The 23,641-nt window shown below is 35.7% G+C and overlaps 1 protein-coding gene across 2 annotated transcripts in view; it reads left to right on the top strand.

Annotated features, from left to right (window-relative positions):
• The window catches only part of fancm (FA complementation group M), a 93,162-nt gene that overhangs the window by 47,596 nt on the left and 21,925 nt on the right, over positions 1–23,641 (top strand). For both annotated transcript variants that reach the window (XM_051919904.1, XM_028821700.2), the window contains exons 6-13: positions 1,058–1,190; positions 2,759–2,863; positions 3,190–3,282; positions 3,826–4,019; positions 6,719–6,925; positions 8,230–8,470; positions 9,644–9,753; positions 15,357–15,524. In XM_051919904.1, coding sequence (XP_051775864.1) covers positions 1,058–1,190; positions 2,759–2,863; positions 3,190–3,282; positions 3,826–4,019; positions 6,719–6,925; positions 8,230–8,470; positions 9,644–9,753; positions 15,357–15,524 — 1,251 coding nt within the window. The remainder of the gene's footprint in view (positions 1–1,057; positions 1,191–2,758; positions 2,864–3,189; positions 3,283–3,825; positions 4,020–6,718; positions 6,926–8,229; positions 8,471–9,643; positions 9,754–15,356; positions 15,525–23,641) is intronic.

Here is a 23,641-nt window from a genome sequence, read left to right as displayed (position 1 = left end):
AAATGCTTCAAGGACGACTGATTCCTCCCCTTACTTAAGTCTTTGTTAACGTGTGGGTCCTTCTTAAATGTAAGATTTACAATGAGGGAAGACAACACACCTCTTTGAAGAACATTTGGGAGGCAGTGGTTGCTGCTTCAGCAAACGTTCCATGTGAACAGATCAAGAAACTTACAGACTCCATGGATGGGAGACTCATGGCAGTTATTGGAAAGAAGGGTGGCTGTGTATCAAAAATGATATTTGTTAATTGTTACATGTCATTTGTGTTACTTGTTACAGTTACTGCAGAACTTGGGAATAAACAAGGCAGCGGGCAAAAATGGTTGCCTAATAATCACATACATTTTCCTTGAGAACGACAAAATTCACTTTTCCTTTGTTAAACATTCAGGTTTGATGTAAAATAACTTTGGATCGACCAAGATCATTGTATTTGTTCAATAATGAAATTATTCCTAAGGAATACTATTGGCCTAATAATTGTGCACACAGTGTGGATATTATAATGCGATAATTTAATGATTTTTATTGTGGTTCTTTAATATGTTAATCCTCATGAGCTTTTCTAGAAGAAACTTACCCAGCACATTTCCTAGTGTTCTGGTTAGTTACTATGGAGTTTCTAGCGAGTCTAGCACTAAAGTAGGTACATTCTTGCAACATTCTATGAATTAATTGGAAAATAAATGAGAGCTAAGCATTTAAACATAGGAGAAATAAACACATTTGTTAGAAATGTTTTCTGAATGCAGATTTAGTTAAGAAAAAAGACCAGCTAATTAAATGGAGATCAGTTAGAGGAAAAAGTAGTTACTGATTGAGAAACTGGATGGGGAAAAAGCTGCAGTTGAGTACCACTGCTGGCCTAATGCATCTCTGAAGTGCTCTGACTCTTGCTCACATACGTTTTGAATGCCTTTTTTCTCTTTCTTTTGAGGTCCTTAGTTTATGTGCAAAATATTTTTAACATCAAATTAAAGCATTCATCTTAAATCCTTGTATCAGAAAAATCAGTTTGTCAGGATAGATTAATATATTTACGTTTGTTTTGTAGGGTTTACAACAGGGCATTGTGGAAGGTGATTTTGCCCTCTGCATTAGTCTTTATCATGGCTACGAGCTCCTGCTTCAGATGGGATTACGGTCCTTGTTCCTTTTTATGCAAGGCATTATGGATGGCACAAAGGGTCAGCAAAATATTCACTTTTATAGTTTAATGAATACTGTTTGAAGCTACAGCTATGCTTACTAAAATCAACTACCTTATTATATGTATTTCTTTGGTAATTGTACAGTGGGAACATTTTAATGAAAATTCAGATTCTGAGCTAGCTGAAATTCTTATGAATCTACTGTGCTTTTTGAATGTAGGATTTAATATTACTGTAGTAATTGACTTCACTGCTACAGCTGCAGACTTGACTCACAATTGGGTAAAACATGGCTATTCATACAGAGTTTTATGTATATACTTTATAGTTATTTAAACCTTATCAGAGCAAACTATGTATTATTATTCTATTATAAAGTAAAGTTTTCTGAAACTTGTATATTTTTATTATTTTTCTTTATAACACTTGATAAGCTGTTTTATCTGTTGCTTAGATTTTTTAGTGATTTGATTTTTGAATTGTTTTAAAAAATTTTCTTTTCACTTTGAACTCAAATATACAGATAATTCTCCTCGATTTAACATTATCTTAAGAGTGCATGTAATTAAAACGAATGTCAATGGTCTCTATAGTATCTTGCTGAACAGATCTCGTCCATTTAACTAGAGAAGAGAATGAAGCTACTGTATCTTGTACTTTTTGGACTTCAAGTCAGACAATGAAGACAAAGTAGTTATTTACTTTGCAGATTACAGGTGCACATTAAAAATGGTGTACTAATGTGTCTTGCATTTCAAGACATGTTCCTTTCTAAAGGAAGGAATGCACAATTTCTATATGCTCAAGATGCATATGAAGTTGAAGCTGTTTTCTCCGCAGTTAAACTCTGAGTTTTGCCCACTAGATAAATTTAGTTCAATTTCTGTGTATATTAAAGTTTTTTTTTCTCCTTCTCCCAACTTTTTATTTAGTCCAGTACTTCCCATTTGGGATTTCTGACAATTCCAGATGGAACTCTACTTAAATAATAAATGTGAGCCTTTCTGTATACTTACATTTTGTGTTTCTAACAGTTTTTTTTTTTTTTTTAATTTATAGTTTTCAGTTGGTTTCTGATATGTAAACACTGTTTAGTCCAAAGAATGTTTCGCCTTGTCTAAGGATTTTGAGGGTTATATTGCTTGGTTCCATGTCTTTGTATTTCATAATTAATACTTTGATTAAAAAAGTAAATTTTAATTCTTTCAAATAAGTTGGCACCTTTTTTGGTACCTTCTGTTTTCTATGACTTAAAAATCTCTACTGATCTTAGTGTTTATCTCTCAGAAAGGATGCCTTGCCTCTTGTAAATGGGTTTTTGTGGCGTAAATAGTGGAGTTAAGATTGTGGTACTCTTGACTGTGGCCACATTTGTGGTTTTCATGAGGAGTTGTAGGGTTGTGGGAAGTCTAATTGTTGCCAACAGAACTGGAAAGCTGTAACTCAGTGTGCTAAGTTTAACAAGATCGCTGAAACTAATGCTTTGAATCATAATTATCAAAGTGCCATTGTTTTTAACACAGCCAAAAACAGAAATTTGTGAAAAATGTTTTTGTATTATGTAAGTGATTTTATTGACAGTCTGTACCTTGTTAACCATGTAGGGATGACAAGAGCCAGGAATGAACTGAGTCGAAATGGTGACTTTATAGAATTATATGAGACGATGAAAGATATGTTTATGGGTACTAATGGAGTTTCAGCTGCAGGTAAGTAACAAAAGACTCAATTTAAAATATCCTTCAAATTACTAGATACATTTTGAACTAAAAATGGAAATTTGTGGTAAAAATGGAAAATTGTGATAAATGAAATAATAGCATGTAGAAAGGCTAAGCTAGCAAATACAAACGTGACTTCATGTTTAGAAAGACGAACTGTAGATTTTGTGCTTTTCAAATTACAAGAAGAGCAAAAAGAACAACAGTACTTGAAAAGTTAGATGTCCTAGGTACATGTTTTTAAATTATTAGAATAATAAAGATATGCATATTTTAGTAATTTTTGTTTTTGTTCATTTTTGTTTAATTTTCAGGAGTTGAAAAACCATTCATTTACAGCCATCCTAAACTGAAAACTTTAGAAGATGTGGTTGTTGAACATTTTAAGTCTTGGGCAGGATTAAGAGGTAAGCTGACAAAGCCAGAGTACTGAGCGAGAGGAGTGGGTTCATATATGTTATGTAGGAAAGTAGTGCTTTTTTTCAGTCTTGAAGAAGAGGCTATTAACTTTTGGATGAAGTTTATTTAATAAAAGTTTTAAAATCTGGGGTAGTTTAATTCTGAAGATCCCTAAAGACCGTGCTTATTGAAGGTAGAGGTTCAACGACCTCATTTTAAAGCAACATGCTTAGTGGAAGAAACAGTGACTTCACCAAAAGTATGAGATGCCTAACAAATGCATGCATGCAGGGCTCCAGACTTGTGCACTCATGTACTCAGCTTATGTCTTGGATAGCATTTGAATTAGAATGCATTTCTAGAGTGAAGTGCCAGTCCTCTGAAGTATTTCTCTGTTCTGCTTGTTTATCTAAGCTGAAATGCACAGTGGTTTCTCTCTCAATGCCTTTGTACTGGAAAAGTGGGTTTCATAAAATACCTAGGCAAAAATGTACTTTCTTCATTTAAGCATGCTACCACAAAAATGTCAAATGTTTTTCTTTTACACACAGACCAGGAAACTTCAGGAGGAAATGAATCTGCTGTAGACACTCGTGTCATGATATTTTCTTCTTTTCGGGAAAGTGTGCAGGAAATTGCAGAGATGTTAAGCTGTCATAAGCCTTTGCTCCGAGTCATGACATTTATGGGACAGTCTTCTTCTGGCAAAAGTGTCAAGGGCTTCACCCAAAAGGAGCAGCTGGAGGTAAAGCACCATGTACATTTAAAAAATTGCAAGTAGTCTAAGTTTTTACATACTAGGCTCGATTGCTGTTTTTCATTGTGATCTATTTTCCAGTCCATTGCTAATGTTCTAAGTCCTGTCTAAAAAGTAATTGTCTTTATCTGGTGTTGTTTATATCTGAGGTACATATTTGTATGGATTTGTAACATTTTACATCACAATATTATAACAAGCGTTTCAGTTAATATTTTCTTCTTCTCAATTAAAAAGAATAATTTAAATACATCTTCATTTGCAATCAATGCATTCTTGTATTTAAAGTGCATCACTTGACTACTATCATTAACCTAAAGAATATCCATACAAGGTGCAATACAAGGTACTTTTATTGGTGTCACTTTAGAGTAATTGTCCTTAACTATACTGTACTTACTATGTAATTACCTGTATAATCACAGAGTAACTAGGTGTTATATACAGTTGCACTACATTAGGCAGTAAGTACAAGGTAATAATTAAGTACTGAATTGTAATTATTATTCCACAGTTTTTCTAAGTACGTACATATATAAATTGTGGAATAATAATTACAATTCCGTAATTAATTATACAGTTACACTGTATTACACAGTAAGTACAAGGTAATAACACCTAGTTACTCTGTAATTTCACAGGAATTCACATGGTAAGTACATTGTATTTGAGACACCTAATCTAAAGTAATACCCTTTTATTTATTAAAAAAGGTGTTTTTTTTATTTAAACACACATCACTGCAGACAGTAGCCTATACATAACAAGTAACAAATACATCTAAGTCTAAAAAAAAAAACCATGGCATGCCAATGTGGATGCCAAGATATTAGCAGAGCAAAGCATTAAGGTGGTGTGATTTACTGTGTTTCCTCTTATATTGCTTGTATTTGGGAATTTAGCAACTGGCTTTTTGGTGCTGTGCAAGCAGATAAGCCTCTGTTAAGATTTGAAACTGAGTTGGGGTTCAAAATAAAATCTCTTTTAATGTCACTAATTTTAATTATTCTTACTATTTTTGTTGTTTTTCACTTCCTAAAACTGTGACTAAGGGCAGAAACTGTCCAGGCATCCCTCTGAAGAACATTATCCAATGAAACACCATAGATGTTCAAAGTTTTGGCCCATCCAGGTATCATCAGTGACACCTATGGGTTGTTTAGTGTCGTAGTGTTTGTTACATTTATATTTGTTAACCTCTTCTAATTTTTTAAATTAACATTTTAAAAGCTATGGCTTGATTACACTTTATCAAAAATACAAATGCTAAAAATTCAAATTTTACATGAATAAGGCATGTTTAACCATGGTGAGCTGGTTACTGTCTATCAACACAGTCCTATTTTATAAGGTATATTTTACTGGTTGAATTGTGAATTTTTATTGTGTTTACTCTTTGTTCTGAACCCAAATTGTCATTTGATTGAGAATAATTATGTGTTGTCATATATTTTAAAAAACACCTGACAAATTAAAGTGTTGGTTGTGTACTTGGAGTTGATCGCTCAACACCACTAGCCCTGTCATGATGATGATGAGGGGTGAATTAGTGTTTGAAATTTCAAACCAAAGTTAATCATTGCACAATCACAACTGAAATGAGTAAGACTCCTTCTCCACCCATTCAATGTGTAGTTGATAGAAGCCATTTAATAGTCAAAACCCTATCTCCATTTATTTTATCAACCTGAGTTAATGGAGTGTTCAGCAGCAGGTGCAAGGCAGGAAGAGGTCCTGGATGAAATACTAGGTCATCACAGGATGCATTTATGCTCGGCTCAGTCAAAGTACTGTTCATCTTTGCACTATAGTAGAAAACCTCCATGAGTGAAGGAGTGTGCGACCGTGTGATACACAAATTCTTACTGAGACATCATTATAACATTTAATCTAGAAATGAGGAAACGTAAACTGGGGACAGTTTTAAACTTTAGCAAAGTCTGCTTTATAATTTCAGTGATATCATATGATAGCTAACAGGGGCATGTGATGGGGAAGCTAGCATAGCAAAACAGTAGCTGTTTAAAACCCAACAGAGAGTGGAGTTCAGTTTGAGAAGTGGGATGAGAAGAATGTAGAAGATTGTTTAAGTATGCTTTTTGTTAGATAATTACCATTTTGGACAATATTTCGTAATTATGGGATATTTTTTCTTCTGAGACTATTCTATATATATATATATATATAAACAGTTTATATTATAAAAATGTTTCCTTTTTATTCATTCTTCCTCTTGCCCTCTGTTCTTAAACGATTAAGTAAGACTATCCAAGAAAATGCTATTCAGAAACGTCTGGTTTTCGTTATGAAGTTCAGTATTACCCATGTCCTAAATTATGCACAAACAGACTTAATAAACATCAGCATGGATTTCGTGCTGAGGCCAGCACAAGGTGAAACGGGCTTTCCTGGGCTGTAAGAAAGCTAATACTTAATTTAAAAAGAAGAAAAAAGTTGAAATGAAACTTTTACATTTTCACACTCTGTTGTGTTTATTTTTAATACACTTTATTACATTTTGTTTGTTGGTTTAAAAAATCTCAAAAAATACTCCATTAGATGGGAATATTCAAATGTATTTAATTTACAGTATAGACAGACAATAACTTTTTTTTTTTTTTTTTTTTTTTGCACAATAACAGCGTTAAAGCCGTTCATGTAACTAATCTAATCTTACTCTTAACTAGGTTGTCAAACGATTTAGAGCAGGAGGCTTTAACACCTTAGTTTCTACTTGTGTTGGAGAAGAAGGTCTGGATATTGGAGAGGTAGACTTGATTGTTTGCTTTGATGCCCAGAAAAGTCCAATTAGGTTGGTACAGCGCATGGGAAGAACCGGCCGCAAGCGCAGAGGCAGAATTGTGGTAATTCTTGCTGAAGGCAGAGAAGAGAGAGTAAGTAAAAAGTGAAAGTGGGGAAAAAAAAACTGTGGAATTCTAATTGTATGTTTAGTAATTGCTTTTAGCTTGTACCATATGGCTGGAATTCAATTATTACAGCGCAATACACTGTTTTATAATGCAGTTGCAACATGTTTGTTTATATTTATTGTTAATCGCAAACTAACCAATAATTCCAGTAATTATTAGGGAATCCATTCCCGGATGGGTTTATCCATTCCTGGGAATTCAGGAATCCCGCATTTCATTCCCGGGAATCCCAGGCTCCCGGGATGACACAGTGCACGTGCATCTCACATGTGAACAGTTTTAGAATGACCGACACTTATTTTTAATAAAACTACTGCAATATGTTGACACAAATAAAAGATTAACCTTATCTACAAGCAGTTCATGCTGTCATATAAGTACATGTATATTTAGTTGCGGTGATAAGAGCGTAGAAAGTGCAACGTCCTCATAGGTGGCGGAGTGGTAGTGTTGCTGCTTTGCAGTAAGGAGACTGTGGAAGATTGTGGGTTCGCTTCCCGGTTCCTCCCTGTGTGGATAGCGCCTTGAGTACTGAGAAAAGCGCTATATAAATGTAATGAATTATTAACGTGTCCAGCGTGCGGTCATCCAGGCAAGAGCGCACCTTCGTGCAGAAGTACACCAGCCGCTGAGAAAGCACGCTGTGCCTCCACTGAAGTAGGCGGCACAGTCATCAGGTACTGATACACTTGTTCTACACACACACGTTCTAAACAACGCCCGCGCTTGCTGTTGCTCTGAAACACCGCCATTCCAGCTTTTACTGATGCATCAAATTTCTTGTCATCATTCTGTGATGGTAAGTTTCTTGGCACAGATGATGCGGATGCAACAGACTGACGCATTGCGATTTCAAGTTGCTGTTCAAAGCTGTTGTCTGATGAAGTGCAAGCTGCAGCAATGGCGCCACCTTATATTTTCAGCTATAACTCTGTTATTTCGTGATCGATTTTTACACTTTTACACGCTATATATATGCGAGCTTGGCCGTTCCCGTTTTCCCGGGAATTACAGCAGTTTCATTCCCGGGAATGAAAAACGTCCGGGAATCCCTGGCGGGAATGGATTCCCTAGTAATTACATTAATTACAATAATTACAGTTTTAAGCATTAATTAGCATTGTGTTAAAGTCCTGGAAGCATGAGTCAAATACACGACTATTGTATAAATTACTTAAATATGTTATGTTTGCTTTTACAACATGTTTGTATGTACTGTATATGTGTGTGTTTAATTTGAATTTATCATTTTCTCTTCTTTCCTAAAGACATATAATCAAAGCCAGATTACTAGAAAAAGTATTAATAAAACAATTTTAGGCAGCAACAAAGCTTTCCATATGTACCCAAACAGCCCACGGATGGTTCCAGATGGGGTCAGTCCTGTTTGTCACAAAATGTACATAACAGTTGGGCAGTACCAGCATAGTGAAAAAGCACGACGGTCTTCCAAGGCCCGAAAATCAGGAACTGATTTGTTGGACTCTTTCATGTTCCCACGAATGCCAGGTACACTAATGTTTTGTCTCTTTTTCTTTTTCAGTGTTCAGTATATTTCGTTAAATATTTTTGTTTATAGCTTTGTAGTACAGTTGTTATAAGGTTAATGTTTTTGAAATATAGTCAATTGCATTATTTGATAATAATAAATATTGTTCTCACAAATGAGAGATAAAGATTTGAGCTTTATATTAGGTTATTGTATAATGCATTTCCCATGTACTTACTGTAATTTTTTCTTACATTGTCATATTAAACTTTTTAAAAATAACAAAGATTTGTATTTTCATTTGTTTTAAACTAATGTACTGTGGACCATTCACTTTTCTTGAAGCTTTGTAATATTAAGTAAGTGTCACTTATTTGCTCCAGAGAGAAGCATTTCCTTTACATAAAATTCTTTACTTTCTGCTGCGATCTTCACTTTTTCTGTTCTTAAAAAACATACAAACTTTGAATTCACACAGCTGCTTTCAACATATCAAGGCAGATTCTAAAATGTTAGTATTTTTTTTCTTTTCTTAAACACAGTTAAATTTCCAAATTAACCAATAGACTTGTGGATTGATATGATCAAAATTGTCTTTGCAGATGTCACAATGTTTTTTAAACTTTTTCTTAATTGGAAGCAAATCCAGTTTCAGTACATTAATAGTGCATTCAGGATTCCCCAGAATTATTAACCAGTGTGCTGTCATTTATTGATTGTATTTTTAACTCCCTTCTTTAAAGAAAGTATTAAAAGCCATTAAGGCTCGATTGGATCCTGTAGCATCCCTATATGACATCCAGTTGTTTCTCACTGATAAAGACACACTTGGAGACACGTTTGAAAGCCATAAAGCTGTTTTTTAAACTAGCACTCTGAGATATTGTAAGATGTTCTGTTTTAGCTGAAAAGGGCATCTAATAGGTTTCTTCTAATTATAAACTACTAGTCTTGAAACCTTGGTTTGTCAGGTGTAATTTCAGTCTTCTCAGGCATACAATCACAAAAGTGGCTTTTGTTCACTGTCTTTAAGCAACACTGCCTGTGTATAATTGACCATCTTAATTGCTAGAGTCCTGCTCTGGGTCAGGCTCTAGCCTTCTCATAACATCTCTTTTAGAGAATTATTATCATTATTTTTGTTGCTATTATCCACCATTAACTAAATAACTCCCATGTCCTATTTAATGCAGAAGAAGAGTCTTCAAATGGATTGTTAACAGCTAAAGAATATGAAGCATGGAAAAGTATGTTTTGTCTTGAAGAGGAACCACTGCCAAAACTAAAAAAGAAAGAAAGCCCTGTGAGTGTTATGTTTTATTCTTTAGTGTCTCTTGTAAGACATGCCAAATTATTAAAAAAAAAAAAATTTGATATTTTTTCTCCTTTTCCTCTGTGTCAGTGCATTGTGCCATTAAAAAGTATTTGCACCTTCCTAATTTCCTCAATTTTTGCTTATTCATAGTGCTTAAAAGGTAATATGGGTAAACAAAATACACAGTAAGTTCACCAACACCTATATCACCCATGTGAAAAAGCAATTACCCCATTAGTCACTCAATGTACCAATTAACCAACATGAAATAATAATGGATTAAATTAGACTAGACACACCCAAGCTTGATTGCTGTCATCCCTATTGAATCTAAACATCACTAAAATACAACCTTTCCAGTAATATGAAGTTGGCCCAAAGGTCTCAACATGCAGTACCGTATGCCTCAATGAGAAGAATTTCCAGGTGACCTGAGAAAGAAAGTTATTGAAATATATCAGTTATGAAAAGGTTAGGAAACAATCTCTAAAACACTGGTACTCCAGCAAACCAACATAAGCCATCATCTCCAAATGCAGAAAACTTGAACAGCAGTAAATCTGCTCAGGAGTGGCCGGCCTAGCAAAATTAATCTAAGAGTACATGGAAGTAACAGAAATCCTGGATGAACATCTAAGGAACTGTAGGCCTGTCTCTGCTCAATTAATGTCAGAGTTAATTAATCCACCATTAGAAAGACTTTAGTCATTAGTAATGGCCATGCGAAAGCTGCAAGGCAAAAACCTTTGGTAAATGAAAGGAACAAAAGCTTGTCTAAAGTTTGCCAAAAATACTTTGATTATCCCCAAAATATTTGGGATAATCTGTGGACTGATGAGTCAAAAGTGGAACTTTTTAGAGAAGACAATGGACCCTGTTACTTTTGACATAAAGCTAACACAGCTTTCCGCAATAAGATCACCATACCCATAGTCAAACATGGTGATGGTAGTGAGATGGTTTGGAAATGCTTTGCTGCTTCAAGACATGAGTGACTTGCCATAATTGATGGAAGCATGAATTCAGTTATGTAGCAAGACAACGATTCAAAGCACAATAGCAATTCCATCTTTGAATTGCGAAAAAAACAAACAAACCAAAATTAAGGTTTGTGAAATGGCCTAATCTAATCAAAGTCCTGATTTGACCCCCCATTAAGATGTTGTGGAGGAACCTTAAATTGGCAGGTCATTGTTGAAAACCCACCAATTTGAATAAATGAAAACAATTCAGTAGAGAAGAGTGGGCCAAAATTTCTCCACTGCAATGTTGTTGTTGTTACTAATGGTGGCCCATCCTAGTATTGAGTTTAGGGGAAATTTTAGGGGCATAGGGGACTTTTTCACAGGCGTGATGTAAGTGTTGTTGAATTTTTTTCCTTCAATAAATTAAATAGTCATTAAAAACCTGTATATTGTGTTTGATAAGGTTGTCTTTTGTTATTATACTAAAGTTGTTTGGAGATCAGAACCACTTGAGTATTGTAAATATGCAAAATTAGGATGGGGGTAAATATTTTTTTGTAGCACTGTATAAGCATTTGGTACACTGTAGCTCCCACCTTTGCTTATATTTAGCTATCATTGATATGAAAATATTGTAAACATTCTATAAACTGTATATACCAACTACAACTGGCATAACCACTATTATCTGATTTGCCTAGTTTGGTCAACTGCAATCTAAAATCTTTTATTTGGCTTATCACAAGTTTTATAAAGTATGTATTTCACTTTGTAAGTTTTTGTCCATTTTATGGCCATCGTTCCTATCTGTTTTTTTCTGAATTTGTTTGGTTGTATGTAACTTCCATATCCCATCTGACTCCTCACTTAGTTTGCATACAATTTTTTTTTCATTGCTTGTCATGCTTCATTAAAAGTAAGGATTGATGACAGCTTACAGTATGCCTGCCCTACACCTTTCACTGCTATTTTCAATTTATATACTGAAATAGAAGTGTAACTAAACAGTTGAATAAAGGTTTATCTAGCATTACTCTTAACTGAATTAGCAGACCCTAAAGTTGGAAAAATCCGGACAAACGGATATCTGAAATTAACATTTGGAAAGATATTTGAAAAAGATAGGTAAATAATACAAGATATTTTACACAGTACACAAAAATATTAAACATGATTACACAGGGTGGAGACTAATACGGGTACCAACCCATTTTCTTTCCCTTCACAAGCACCTGTTGACTTTTTCTTCTCTTGCATCCCAAGATATTTCACTTCCATACCAGATTTTTTTTTTATTTTTATATTCTTCAAATGTGCTTTGCATTTTGCATCAGTTCCTTCCATAAATCACCTTTCTGTTCTCCACTTCTGTCACTATCACAGATAGACATAGGAGTTTTAAATCCTTCTGTCACCATTTATGGTTCATGTTTCCTCATACATCAACATCACTGCAAGACTAACCTCCACAACTAGCTTGTTCAATACAACTTTCATTATCTCTTGCTGCCCTTATTCTTACTTTCTTCATGATCTACACATGTGAGCCAAGTCCTGCATGTGCTACACAAGAGTGAAAATATGAAATCATGCCGCACTAATTTTGTTTCTGATCTCCGATTCCTTTTTGCTGCATTCCCACAGCCACTTTATTTATCTTCTGCAAAATTCTAACCATCAATAAGAACCAAATTCAAGTACTTTTCCCTATCCTTCACACATTGGAATGTACAGTCGGGTCCATAAGAATTTGAACAGTGACACAAATTTCATAATTTTCACTCTGTACACCATCACAATGGAGTTGAAATAAAGCAGTCATTATATGATTGAACTGTAGAGTTTCAGGTTTAATTTCAGGCATTTACCAAAAAGACCGTATGAGCCATTTAGAAATGACAGACATTTTTATACAGTCATGGCTGAAAGTATCGGCACCCCTGGAATTTTCCCAGAAAACTATTGCACCATTTCTCCCAGAAAATTATTGCAATTACAAATGTTTTTGTATATACATGTTTATTTCCTGTATGTGCATTGGAACAACACAAACAAAACAGAGAAAAAAAGGCAAATCTGACATCATGTCACATAAAACTCCAAAAATGGGCCGGACAAAATTATTGGCACCCTTTCAAAATTGTGGGTAAATCGTTTTATTTCAAACATATGATGCTCGTTTGAACTCACCTGTGGCAAGAAACAGGTGCTGGCAATATAGCAATCACACCTGAAGCCAGTTAAAATGGAGAAAAGTTGACTCAGCCTTTCTGTTGTGTGTCTGAGTGTGCCACACTAAGCATGGAGAACAGAAAGAATAGCAGAGAATTGTCTGTGGACTTGAGAACAAAAATTGTGAAAAAATATCAACAATCTCAAGGCTACAAGTCCATCTCCAGAGATCTTCATGTTCCTTTGTCCACTGTGTGCAACATAATCAAGAAGTTCACAACACATGGCACTGTAGCTAATCTCCCTGGACGTTGATGGAAGAGAAAAATTGATAAAAGACTGCAACGAAGGATAGTCCGAATGGTGGATAAACAACCCCAATCTACTTCAAAACATATTCAAGCTGTTCTGTAGACTCAGGGTGCTACAGTGTCAGCTCGAACTTTCCGTCGACATCTGAACGAAATGAAACGCTATGGCAGGAGAACCAGGAGGATCCCACTGCTGACACAGAAACATAAAAAAGCCAGACTGGAGTTTGCCAAAATGTACTTGAGGAAGCCAAAATCCTTCTGGACGAATGTCTTGTGGACAGATGAGACCAAGGTAGAGCTTTTTGGTAAAGCTCATCATTCTACTGTTAACAGAAAACGGAATGAGGCATACGAAGAAAAGAACAGAGTACCTACAGTCAAACATGGTGGAGGTTCTAAGATGTTTTGGGGATTTTTTGCTGCCTCTGGCACTGGATGCCTTGACTGTGTGCAAGGTATCATGAAATCTGAAGACTACCAAAAGATATTGGGGCGCAATGTAGGGCCCAGTGTCAGAAAGCTGGGTCTGCGTCAGAGGTCATGGGTGTTCCAGCAGGACAATGACCCCAAACGTACCTCTAAAAGCACTCAGAAATGGTTGAAGACAAAGTGCTGGAGAGTTCTGAAGTGGCCAGCAATGAGTCCGGATCTAAAACAGATTGAACACTTATGGAGAGATCTCAAAATTGCTGTTGGGAGAAGGCGCCCTTCAAATCTGAGAAACCTTGAGCAGTTTACAAAAGAAGAGTGGTCGGAAATTCCAGTTGAGAGGTGTAACAAGCTTGTTGATGGTTATAGGAAGCGCTTGATTTCAGTTATTTTTTCCAAAGGGTAACCAAATATTAAGTAGAGAGTGCCAATAGTTTTGTCCAGCCCGGTTTTTGAGTTTTGTGTGAAATGTCAGATTTGGCTTTTTTTCTCTGTTTTTTTGTGTTGTTCCAATGCACATAAAGGAAATAAACGTGTATATATCAAAACATTTGTAATTGCAACAATTCTCTGGGAGAAATGGTGCATTTTCTGGGAAAATTCCAGGGGTGCCGATAATTTCGGCCATGACTGTACATGGTTCCTTTATTTTCAGGGGTTGAACAGTACGTGTACAAATGAACAATCATTATTAATATAATGATAATGATCATTTTCAATATTTGGTTGATAATCCTTTATAGTCATTGACTGCCTGAAATCTGGAACTCATGGCCATCTCTAAACGCTGGGTTTCCACCCTAGTGACACTTTGTCAGGCCTGGTGGAACCCTCCCTTCCATTGTAATCAACTTGTACATTTTACGTCTTGGAGCTGAATGTCATCACTATTTCTGGCATCACTCAAGTTGACCCTACTTCTTTACTTCGCTGCTGCTTCTTTGTTTTTTTCATTATGATCTCCTGTTTGAGAGCCTACAGCTAGGTTCTTCATATTTCTTACAAACATCTACTTAAACCCAGTTGTTCTCCTCCTTCAGTAGCTTTTTCATGTGTTTTATTCAGGCACTCTTATTTCAATCGTTATTAAACGCGAAGGTTTTCTCTTCATATGTAAAGCAGTTCACTACTACTACTTCATATTTTCCTTTTCTTACCATCTCCTTCATTATTTTGGACACATTTCACTTTGCTTGTTCATTATATGTGTGACTTAGAAATGGCTGCTTGGCTTTTTGCACCCTTGCACCTGCTTTTTTTATCATTTTGCTTTGCTGCCTCTTTTATTGTCTTTAATGCACCTTCGCTTCCAATGAGTTGTCTTTTTGTTAAGTCATTATTCCAGTACACATTTCTTCTTCTTTTAAGCCAGGCTCTTTTCAACCAGAAGTTAATTGACATGCACTTAATTCACAAACTATGCTTCTAAAAGCTCTTGTTACTTCCAGTACTCCAACATTTTACTTGTAAATGGGCTTACATTATTATATTTAGGATTCTTAGAAAACTGTCTTTGAAATGCATGCTGTATCATTTCTGTTTGTGTTTTAACATGGTTTTATTTTCATTGCAATGAAATGTTTCATACTTTAATACTGCAATGATAATGCTAAAAGTCATTTCTGGCACAAAGCACATCTGGGCATTTTTAATGTAAATTATGCAATGCATATTTTCTCTGCTTCCGTGTCTACGCCTGTTATGTATCTAGTGCTCTGAAAATACATCTAAAGTACGGGAGCTGTCTCTCTCAGAGTGGAGATACTGGCAAAGCCAACTTTTTCCTGTTGAGAAGGTTGACCATTCACACCGGTGCAAGAATTTTGTTGACATCATGAGACTAATTGATAGTATGCGAGAGGAAGAAGAGCAGCAAATTGTAAGTTATATTTACTTGCATTTTTTGAGCTTCTTGATTGAAAAATGACTTAAGCACACAACAGTTTTATTACAGTTACAACAAAAATTATCAAGTAATAACCTTTCTAGCAAGCTGTACATTACAGTTTTACTTTAAATAAATAGTTTCCAAGGTTGACTTACTTTATGTTGTCAAAAGCCATAAGCAGACAATTTTCACATAATGCTGAATCAATAAAACGTTTTCCATAATATTACACTTATAGGGAAAGACCTTAAAAAGTGGGGAAACAAGAATGTTCATCAAGGATACTAATCATTACTGAAAATATTTTTGTCCAAATTTTGCAGCTCTGGAATGAACCATATTTTACAAAAATGTTTATTAAATTCTTGTCAGAAACACATTAAATTTGTTAAAGAAATGTAAACATTTTATAGATAATATGATAACCTAATACAGGGGTCCTCAATCACAGTCCTGGAGGGCCACAGTGGCTGCAGGTTTTTGTTCTAACCCGGTTGCTTAATTAGAAAGCAATTCTTGCCAATAATTTAATTTCATGGCTTGTCAGTGCTTTAACTCTACTATGTCAGGTGATTCTCATAATCTAGATTTTCTTTCCCTTTCTAAGTTTATCATCCAAGTGATTTGAAGGCTAAAATGGATGAGTAATTCTCAGTCCTTCACTTTTTTCTCTTCACTTTCCTTCCAAGTATTTAATTAAACCCAATAGTGCCTGATAAATACACACTGCTGTAAATGGTAACAAGCTAAATGGAGAAATGCTGGTCTCTTTTGTCATTTGCATGTTATTGCTAACTAGGAGCAATTAAAACCAAGAATACAGCTGTTTAAGACTAAAATAAGCAATAAGGGTTCAAAATCTTAACAAACGAGACAATTAAAGTGAAACAGAAGTGTTACTTGAGCAGTAACTGCTTTTTATTAAGCAATTGGGTTGGAGCAAAAACCTGCAGCCACTGCGGCCCTCCAGGACCGTGATTGAGGACTCCTGACCTAATACATACAGTCATGTGAAAAGAAAAATAAATATTTTAGTTCTGTGTTTTTCACATATGATATGGTATGTACTGTAAATAATCATCTTGTTCTCACCATATCCTGAAAAAAACTAACTTGCAATTGAAAACCATATCTATATATATATATATATATATATATATATATATATATATATATATATAATATATTATATATTTTACATTATATATTATAATGTAAAATATAAATAAAATATGGAAGAGAAGGTCTGTGATACAGTTTGCATATTTGCAGCTGGAGATCCACAAAGGGAGAAAAAATGAATCACGTATCATAAAGTAGTTTTTATTCCTGAGCTTTCAACCCCTACCAGGGGTCTTCATCAGAGGATAATGCTTAGACTTACAAGAATCAAAGGCAATATATAGCAAAACATTACGTGGGGTATTGGGTGTACAGTTTATTTATTATGAACATGTTCTTCTTAAGTTTGCATATGCTGGATTTATGTCCAGGTTTCTGTTGATGGCGTTCTCATTTGATAGCCAAGATTTGGCCAGCTCTCTGCCACTTTTAGTACTGGCCTTAAATTTTACTTGTACATTGTCCCAGTTAAATATGTCCTGTTGATTTAGTATGCGTGTAGATCAATGAAAGTGAGTCCTTTCTTCTAACGGCGTTATGATGTTCCTGTATATGTGTTGTGATTCTTTTTGAAGTTTGTCCTATGTATACTGCTGAGCAAGAACTGCATGGAATGCTATAAACTGCGTTTCGTGTTTCTGCTGTCAATTTCTTGTTTTTAGCATTAAAGAGGACTGTGCGCAAATTGTTTGTGGGTTTGTGTGCTATTCTGACGCCTGACTTGGCCAGGATGCGCGCTGTACCTTCAGACACCTTGTGGTGATAAGGGAGTGAGTGCCAGGTGGGGTGGGGGTTCAGATTCAAGTCGATTGTTTGCTGAGTTTTTTGGCGTCTTCTGTGTAAGCTCCGATTAATGAATGTTTAATGTAGAAAACCAAACTACAGCCAATGATATTGTAGCCTCAAGATCCACATTTTGGCAGCAATGGATTAGTGTTGGCTTTCTGCATGAGTCTAGGCATTCTGGCCCACTTCTCCTTACAACACTGGATCAGTTTATTGATGTTTCCCTGTCAGTGATTTACTTGTAGATTTGACGTTGTGCCTGGGATCATTTTCTTCATACATTATCCACTTTTGGCCACGTTATAGGTTTTGAATATGTGGCCTCACATTTTTCTTCTGAATACTCTGGCATAAGGAGGAGTTTATGATGGACCCAATGATTACAGTGCTGCAGCTACAAAACAAATCCAGAATCATCACTCCTTCACCACCATGATTTGTAAACCATACAAGGTTCTTGTGGTGAAATTTTATGTAGTGTTCATAATGGCCAAACAACTTCAAAATTTCTTGAACAAGGTACTCTCAACTGACAAATCATTGAAGTTCCCTTTAAAAACAACCTAAGCCATGTTGCCGTTATTTTTTATGATCGAGGGGTTCATGATCACTGTTGATCCATGGAAATAGATTTCAGGTTGTGCACTTTGGGTGAAGATTTTCAGCCGTTTTGATTGTTCCCCATTTGTAAATGATCCTTTTACCGTAATCAGCACATGCTCCAAACCTCTCACTTTTTACTGTAGACTGATTGGCCTCAATGGCCCTAATAACTCCTTCCAGACTGATGAGCAGCGACACTTGCTTCTTAGAGATCAATGCAGAAATACTATGCCAAAGGCAAAAGATAACCGCATACCGGAATGCTCGAGACGGAATCATCAAATGGTCTTCCTTTTTTATTTATTTTCAGAGCTGGTGGAGCTTTCTGATTATCAGATAATTATAAACACTTGATTTGCAACACCAGACACTTTTTTTAATTAATATAAAGTATGGAGGGTGCATGTGTTTTTCCACACACAGTTTCTGCATGTTGGCTTGTTTTTATGGAATAAATAATAACCAAATATCTGTTGTGTGTTTTTTTTTTTTTTCATGCGAGTGTAGATTAGGACATAGTAAGGATTATGCGTTGCATGTAAAATAATAAATTGAAAGAAAACCGTTTTCTCCTGTTAGTGACAAACTTTTTCTAGCCACATTATAACTTGACACATAAAAGTCTTCATCATGACTGAATCGATGCAGTTTAAAGTTTATTTTCATTTTTGCTTTTGCCGATTTTTTTTTTTTTTTTTTTCTCCCCCCATTTTATTTTTCATGTGTTTATCTTCACACTGTTGTGCTAAACCCAATTACAGTTTGTTGTTGAATCACTTCTTTGTCAGGACTGAAAAGGCTGCCTGTAATTTGAAGCCATTTTCACTTTTTGGTTCTGTTCAATATACCATTTAAACGGCCTGCTTCAAAAGCCTGTTGACCTCAGGGTCCGTCAGTTGCCATGGCAATCTATAAAAGCCAAAAATTACTTCTGAAGTTCCCTCCCCCCTTTAAACAAGTCATGTAAAGATAAAGTGATTACATCTTCAGAAAAACAAGTCCTTCAAAAATCAGCCCTTATAACGTATTGTCTGCTCCAGGCCTTAGTAATTGCACATTGTGTTTTCAGATGGTATGAAAAATGGTGTTCTAATGACTTCTGCTGTTCTAAATGAAAACCTTTTCATTCTAATTTACAGTGATGTGACACCTAGCACTGCAGTAGACAGTTGCTTATAAGTCAATGTACATGTCCATTTATTCTCGTCAGTCTTTTTTTTCTGAATCTTGACAACCTTTGTTTTTTAGACTGTTAATTGTTCAACCTTTCACTGCTATCCAATTAAAGTAAATGGCCTTTATCTTTAATTTTTTTTCTTTGAATCAATGTTGTCCTGTATTCAGTGTATCTTACTGAGGTATCTGAAGATTTTAACATTAAATAATGTATAATTGGGTTTACAGCATTTCCAGTTATTTTGTATATTCTTACTGTCTTATGCTGAGACAAGTGTTGTTTCAAGTAGCTTGACTCTGCCATGTACAAAAGTGCACAAAAGGGCTTACAGAAACTGATTAGCTTCACAAAGGGAGGAAACCTGTAGAAGAAAGCCTAGCACGCACTTTGTGTCTTAGTGAATCAGTGGATGGATTAGTTGCCACCGGAGCGTACATGCGAGTCTGCTGCTGAATGAACAGGTGGTTTTGCACGTTGTGAAAGAAGAACACAAGCCCCGTCTGAATCCCCTCTGCTTCCTGCCCAACATGTGTCACTGTGGACTGGTTTAGGATTTGTGCAGTTGAAGCAGGTGGCTGTTACCATGCACAGTTTTTGCCATCAATTAAGGAGAAGTGAATAGCGTTTTAGAGCAGGCCATTTACCTGGTTTTCAATCCACATCTTTCTCTCAATAATGCCGCAGGTCTCCACCACATGTCAATTAAAACGCTTTATGAATATAAAGGAGCATCAAGACTTATTTCAGTTGGTTACTTGCTCCAGTATATCTTAGAAAAGTTAGAATGATAAATAGAGAGTAAAATAGTGTTTGAAACTAAATAATTCTATGAAAAAATATTTCATGATAGCTTTGGAAAAAAAAATAGAGATGAACATGTCACCCACCTAGTCTGACAGCCAGAGACAAGATAGCAGCAACAGTCCTTTCCTGAACAGATCATGCAAGAAGGGCTGTAATGTAAAGAGAGAAATCCTCATACTAATGGGCATAAAATGAAAAAAAGCAGAAATACACAGATTCAAAATATTTCTGGGGAGTAGAGTGTGCACCTTTAAAGACACTTGAACTGTACATTTTCTGTTGAGAGTTCAGCTTTATGATTACTCTCAAGTTTAATTTCACGAATTTAATTTTTTTTAGCCCAGTAATTTGGAAAAGGAACACTAAGTCATGAGGCCTATTTGAAGAGTTCAGATCAAACCATGTGCAGCACAGTTAAGACAATGGAAGACAACCAGTCATGTGGCATCTAGCCAGAGGAGTATGAGAGAAGCACAGTGTGTGGTTTTGTGCGATGCTGTCTAGAGCTTAATGCCGCCGTCTATTAGCACTCCTTAAAAGAACAGTGCACAGCTATACAGAGAAGGCACACAATCACAGGAAGATAGTGAAGTAAGAAAGACCACAAGACCTATTAGCAAATGAAGGATGACAAGGTGTCCACTGACCTGTGTTTATGGTCTGTCTTACAGAAAAAAAAACGGCTGAAATAAACAACACTGCAGTTGCACTGACTCAAAAGTCTGTTTTCTTAACAAAATTAGAATATGGGAGAAGCAATAAGAATACAAATAAAAAATCTGCAACCTGCAACATCATAGAAGGTGGTACAGGCCGCCTAATTCTGCATCCAAGATTTGAGGCCCAGGGGCTGTCAGATATAATAAAATCAATTTGCTTAATTGTGAAACCTAAAGTTCATTTATTTGAAGTGGATACCAGTTTACCACCACCCAATTATGTTTGTTAGTAGTTCTTACCTTTTAGTCTGCTGTCTATGGAGTCTGCACATTCTCCCCATTTTCTCGTGGTAATCCTCCCCATATCCTAATGATGGCCATATTAGGTTAATCATGCAGGAGTGTGTCCTGTGCTGGACTGGCCCCTGTCCTGCCAGGTGCCATTTGTTGCCAGGATGGGCTCCAATCCCTCTAACTGCAGACTGGGCTACGTGGGCTTGAAAACTAATGGACAAATTAAGACATTGCACTAAGAAACATTGCAAATATAAACTGATTGCCAAATGAAAGGGGTCTGTGCACTTCCCAAATAGTATTTTAATAAGGGTATGTGACTGTATAGACACCCTGGTTCTCTGAAAATAAAAAACATGCACGTGTCCTTTTATTTTTCAAAACAGGCAAATTATAAGTGTATTTGGAAAAAGTCCAAGTTCCTTTGTTGCAGTGATTTTATACGGACAAGGAATTTGAGAAGTGGTTTTATGTTTGTTTGCATATTTGCCGCATTACTATGAAATTTATCATGAAACATAGGCTTTGTTTTAAAAAATTAAAAGCAGATTTGTTGCATTTTTTAATAATGTTTTGGTTCTAATGGCATTATATAACAAATACTGTAAAACCGAATGACCTACTTTATATTTAATGTCCAATCAGATGAACAATTAACCAAAACAATGATATACTGTAGATAAAAAAGCATGTATTTTTTTTCTTTGGTATTCATAAAGTTTCCTCATTGATTATGTTTTTGTTGATTTTTTTTTTTTTTTTCTCAAATGCGAAGTGTTGCCTAATGTCAATCTGGAACATTTACATAACCATTGACTGCCTCAACTGGAGCAGATCTCACTGACCTACTTAAGACTTGAAAAGCTGGCGTTACTTAGGCTTTATTAATGTGCTTAAAATAATTAAATTCTGAGTGGTGAAGGAGATGGGTCTCTGTATCAAAGGATGGCTGTTACGAGTTTTGAACTTGTTCAGTTATTGGTGTGCTCTTAGTCAGGTTTTGACAGAACTGCTTCTTATCTCATACTGTTGTTTTTAGCAGTTTGTTTGAAATCGAGTGGCGGCACCTTAGTTGTCCTTAAACTGTACAACGCAATGTGCTTTGCTTTAAACTTAGACAGACAGGCTGGGTTGCCTATGTGCTGACCTGCTTTTTCTTGTGTGTGTATATATATATGTAGGGAGAGTGGGGACATGTTGCATGTTCTTCAGATGCACAAGAATGTCACTGTACTCTGTACAAGTGAACTGTACAACTTGAACTTGAATGGCTGTGTCAAAAATAGTCGGAAGCACATCACCATTTTTGACCTACGTAATAGGCAGCATGTAATTGGATCAGTCTGTTAGTCATTCCATGAGAATGCTCATGTGAATAGGACTGTAGTTAAAGGGTATATGTTACAAGTTACCAGGCATCACAATAGTCTTCAATCTGACCAGACCTTAGTCGAATTACTGGTCCCAGTATGTCAAATGCTGGTCTTTCTTTTATTAAGGTTTGTTGGGCTTAATGAATTTTTGAAGTAGTTGCTCTGATTCTAATCTTTCTTTTATTACCAATACTAATTGAACTGGGCACACGTTTAAGTGGGACACAGTGCAAGTGAGGTTCAAGGCAAACACTAAGAGTGCCAGAGAGCCGGCTGAATTGTGGCTATCAAATGAAGACACCTTTAACAGACATTTGGACATGTACCCTGCATGTGCAGGCTTAAAAAGAACATTCAAATAATAAAAAATACTTCAAGACTAACACCCTCTTACTAAGCCCCATCTTACTAATCCACCCCTTTAACTGCCACCCCCATTCCTCATTTGCTATACAGTATATTGCCTTTGATTCATGTATGTCTAATCATTTTCCTCTGATGATGATACCTGGTAGGTGTCGAAAGCTCAGGAATAAGACAGTTTTAGCATACGTGATTCATCTTCTCCCTTTGTGGATTTCTATCTATAAATAAGCAAACCGTATCATAGACATTCGCTTCTATATACTGCATATATTTTATTTTATATGTACGAATACAGGATGCACTTATGTTTAGCTACAGCACAAATAAAAGGTTTTTGTTGTAATATAACAATATAATGGAATGATTACTTGTATGTTACCTACTAAATGCAGATAATCAAATGAAGAGTGAAATCGGTTACAAATATACAGTAATATGAAAAAGTTTGGGAACCCCTCTTAATTCTTTGGATTTTTGTTTATCATTGGCTGAGCTTTCAAAGTAGCAACTTCCTTTTAATATATGACATGCCTTATGGAAACAGTAGTATTTCAGCAGTGACATTACTTTTATTGGATTAACAGAAAATATGCAATATGCATCATAACAAAATTAGACAGGTGCATAAATTTGGGCACCCCAACAGAGATGTGACTTCAATACTTAGTTGAGCCTCCTTTTGCACATATAACAGCCTCTACACACCTCCTATAACCTTTGATGAGTGTCTGGATTCTGGATGGAGGTATTTTTGACCATTCTTCCATACAAAATCTCTCCAGTTCAGTTAAATTTGATGGCTGACGAGCATGGACAGCCGGCTTCAAATCATCCCAAAGATTTTTGATGATATTCAAGTCAGGGGACTGTGATGGCCATTCCAGAAAATTGTACTTCTCTGTCTGCATGAATGCCTTTGTAGAT

This window comes from Erpetoichthys calabaricus, chromosome 16 (genome assembly GCF_900747795.2).
Source record: "Erpetoichthys calabaricus chromosome 16, fErpCal1.3, whole genome shotgun sequence".
Lineage (NCBI taxonomy): Eukaryota > Metazoa > Chordata > Cladistia > Polypteriformes > Polypteridae > Erpetoichthys > Erpetoichthys calabaricus.
Note: the sequence above shows the minus strand (reverse complement) of the source record. Positions and strands in the feature narration are given on the sequence as shown.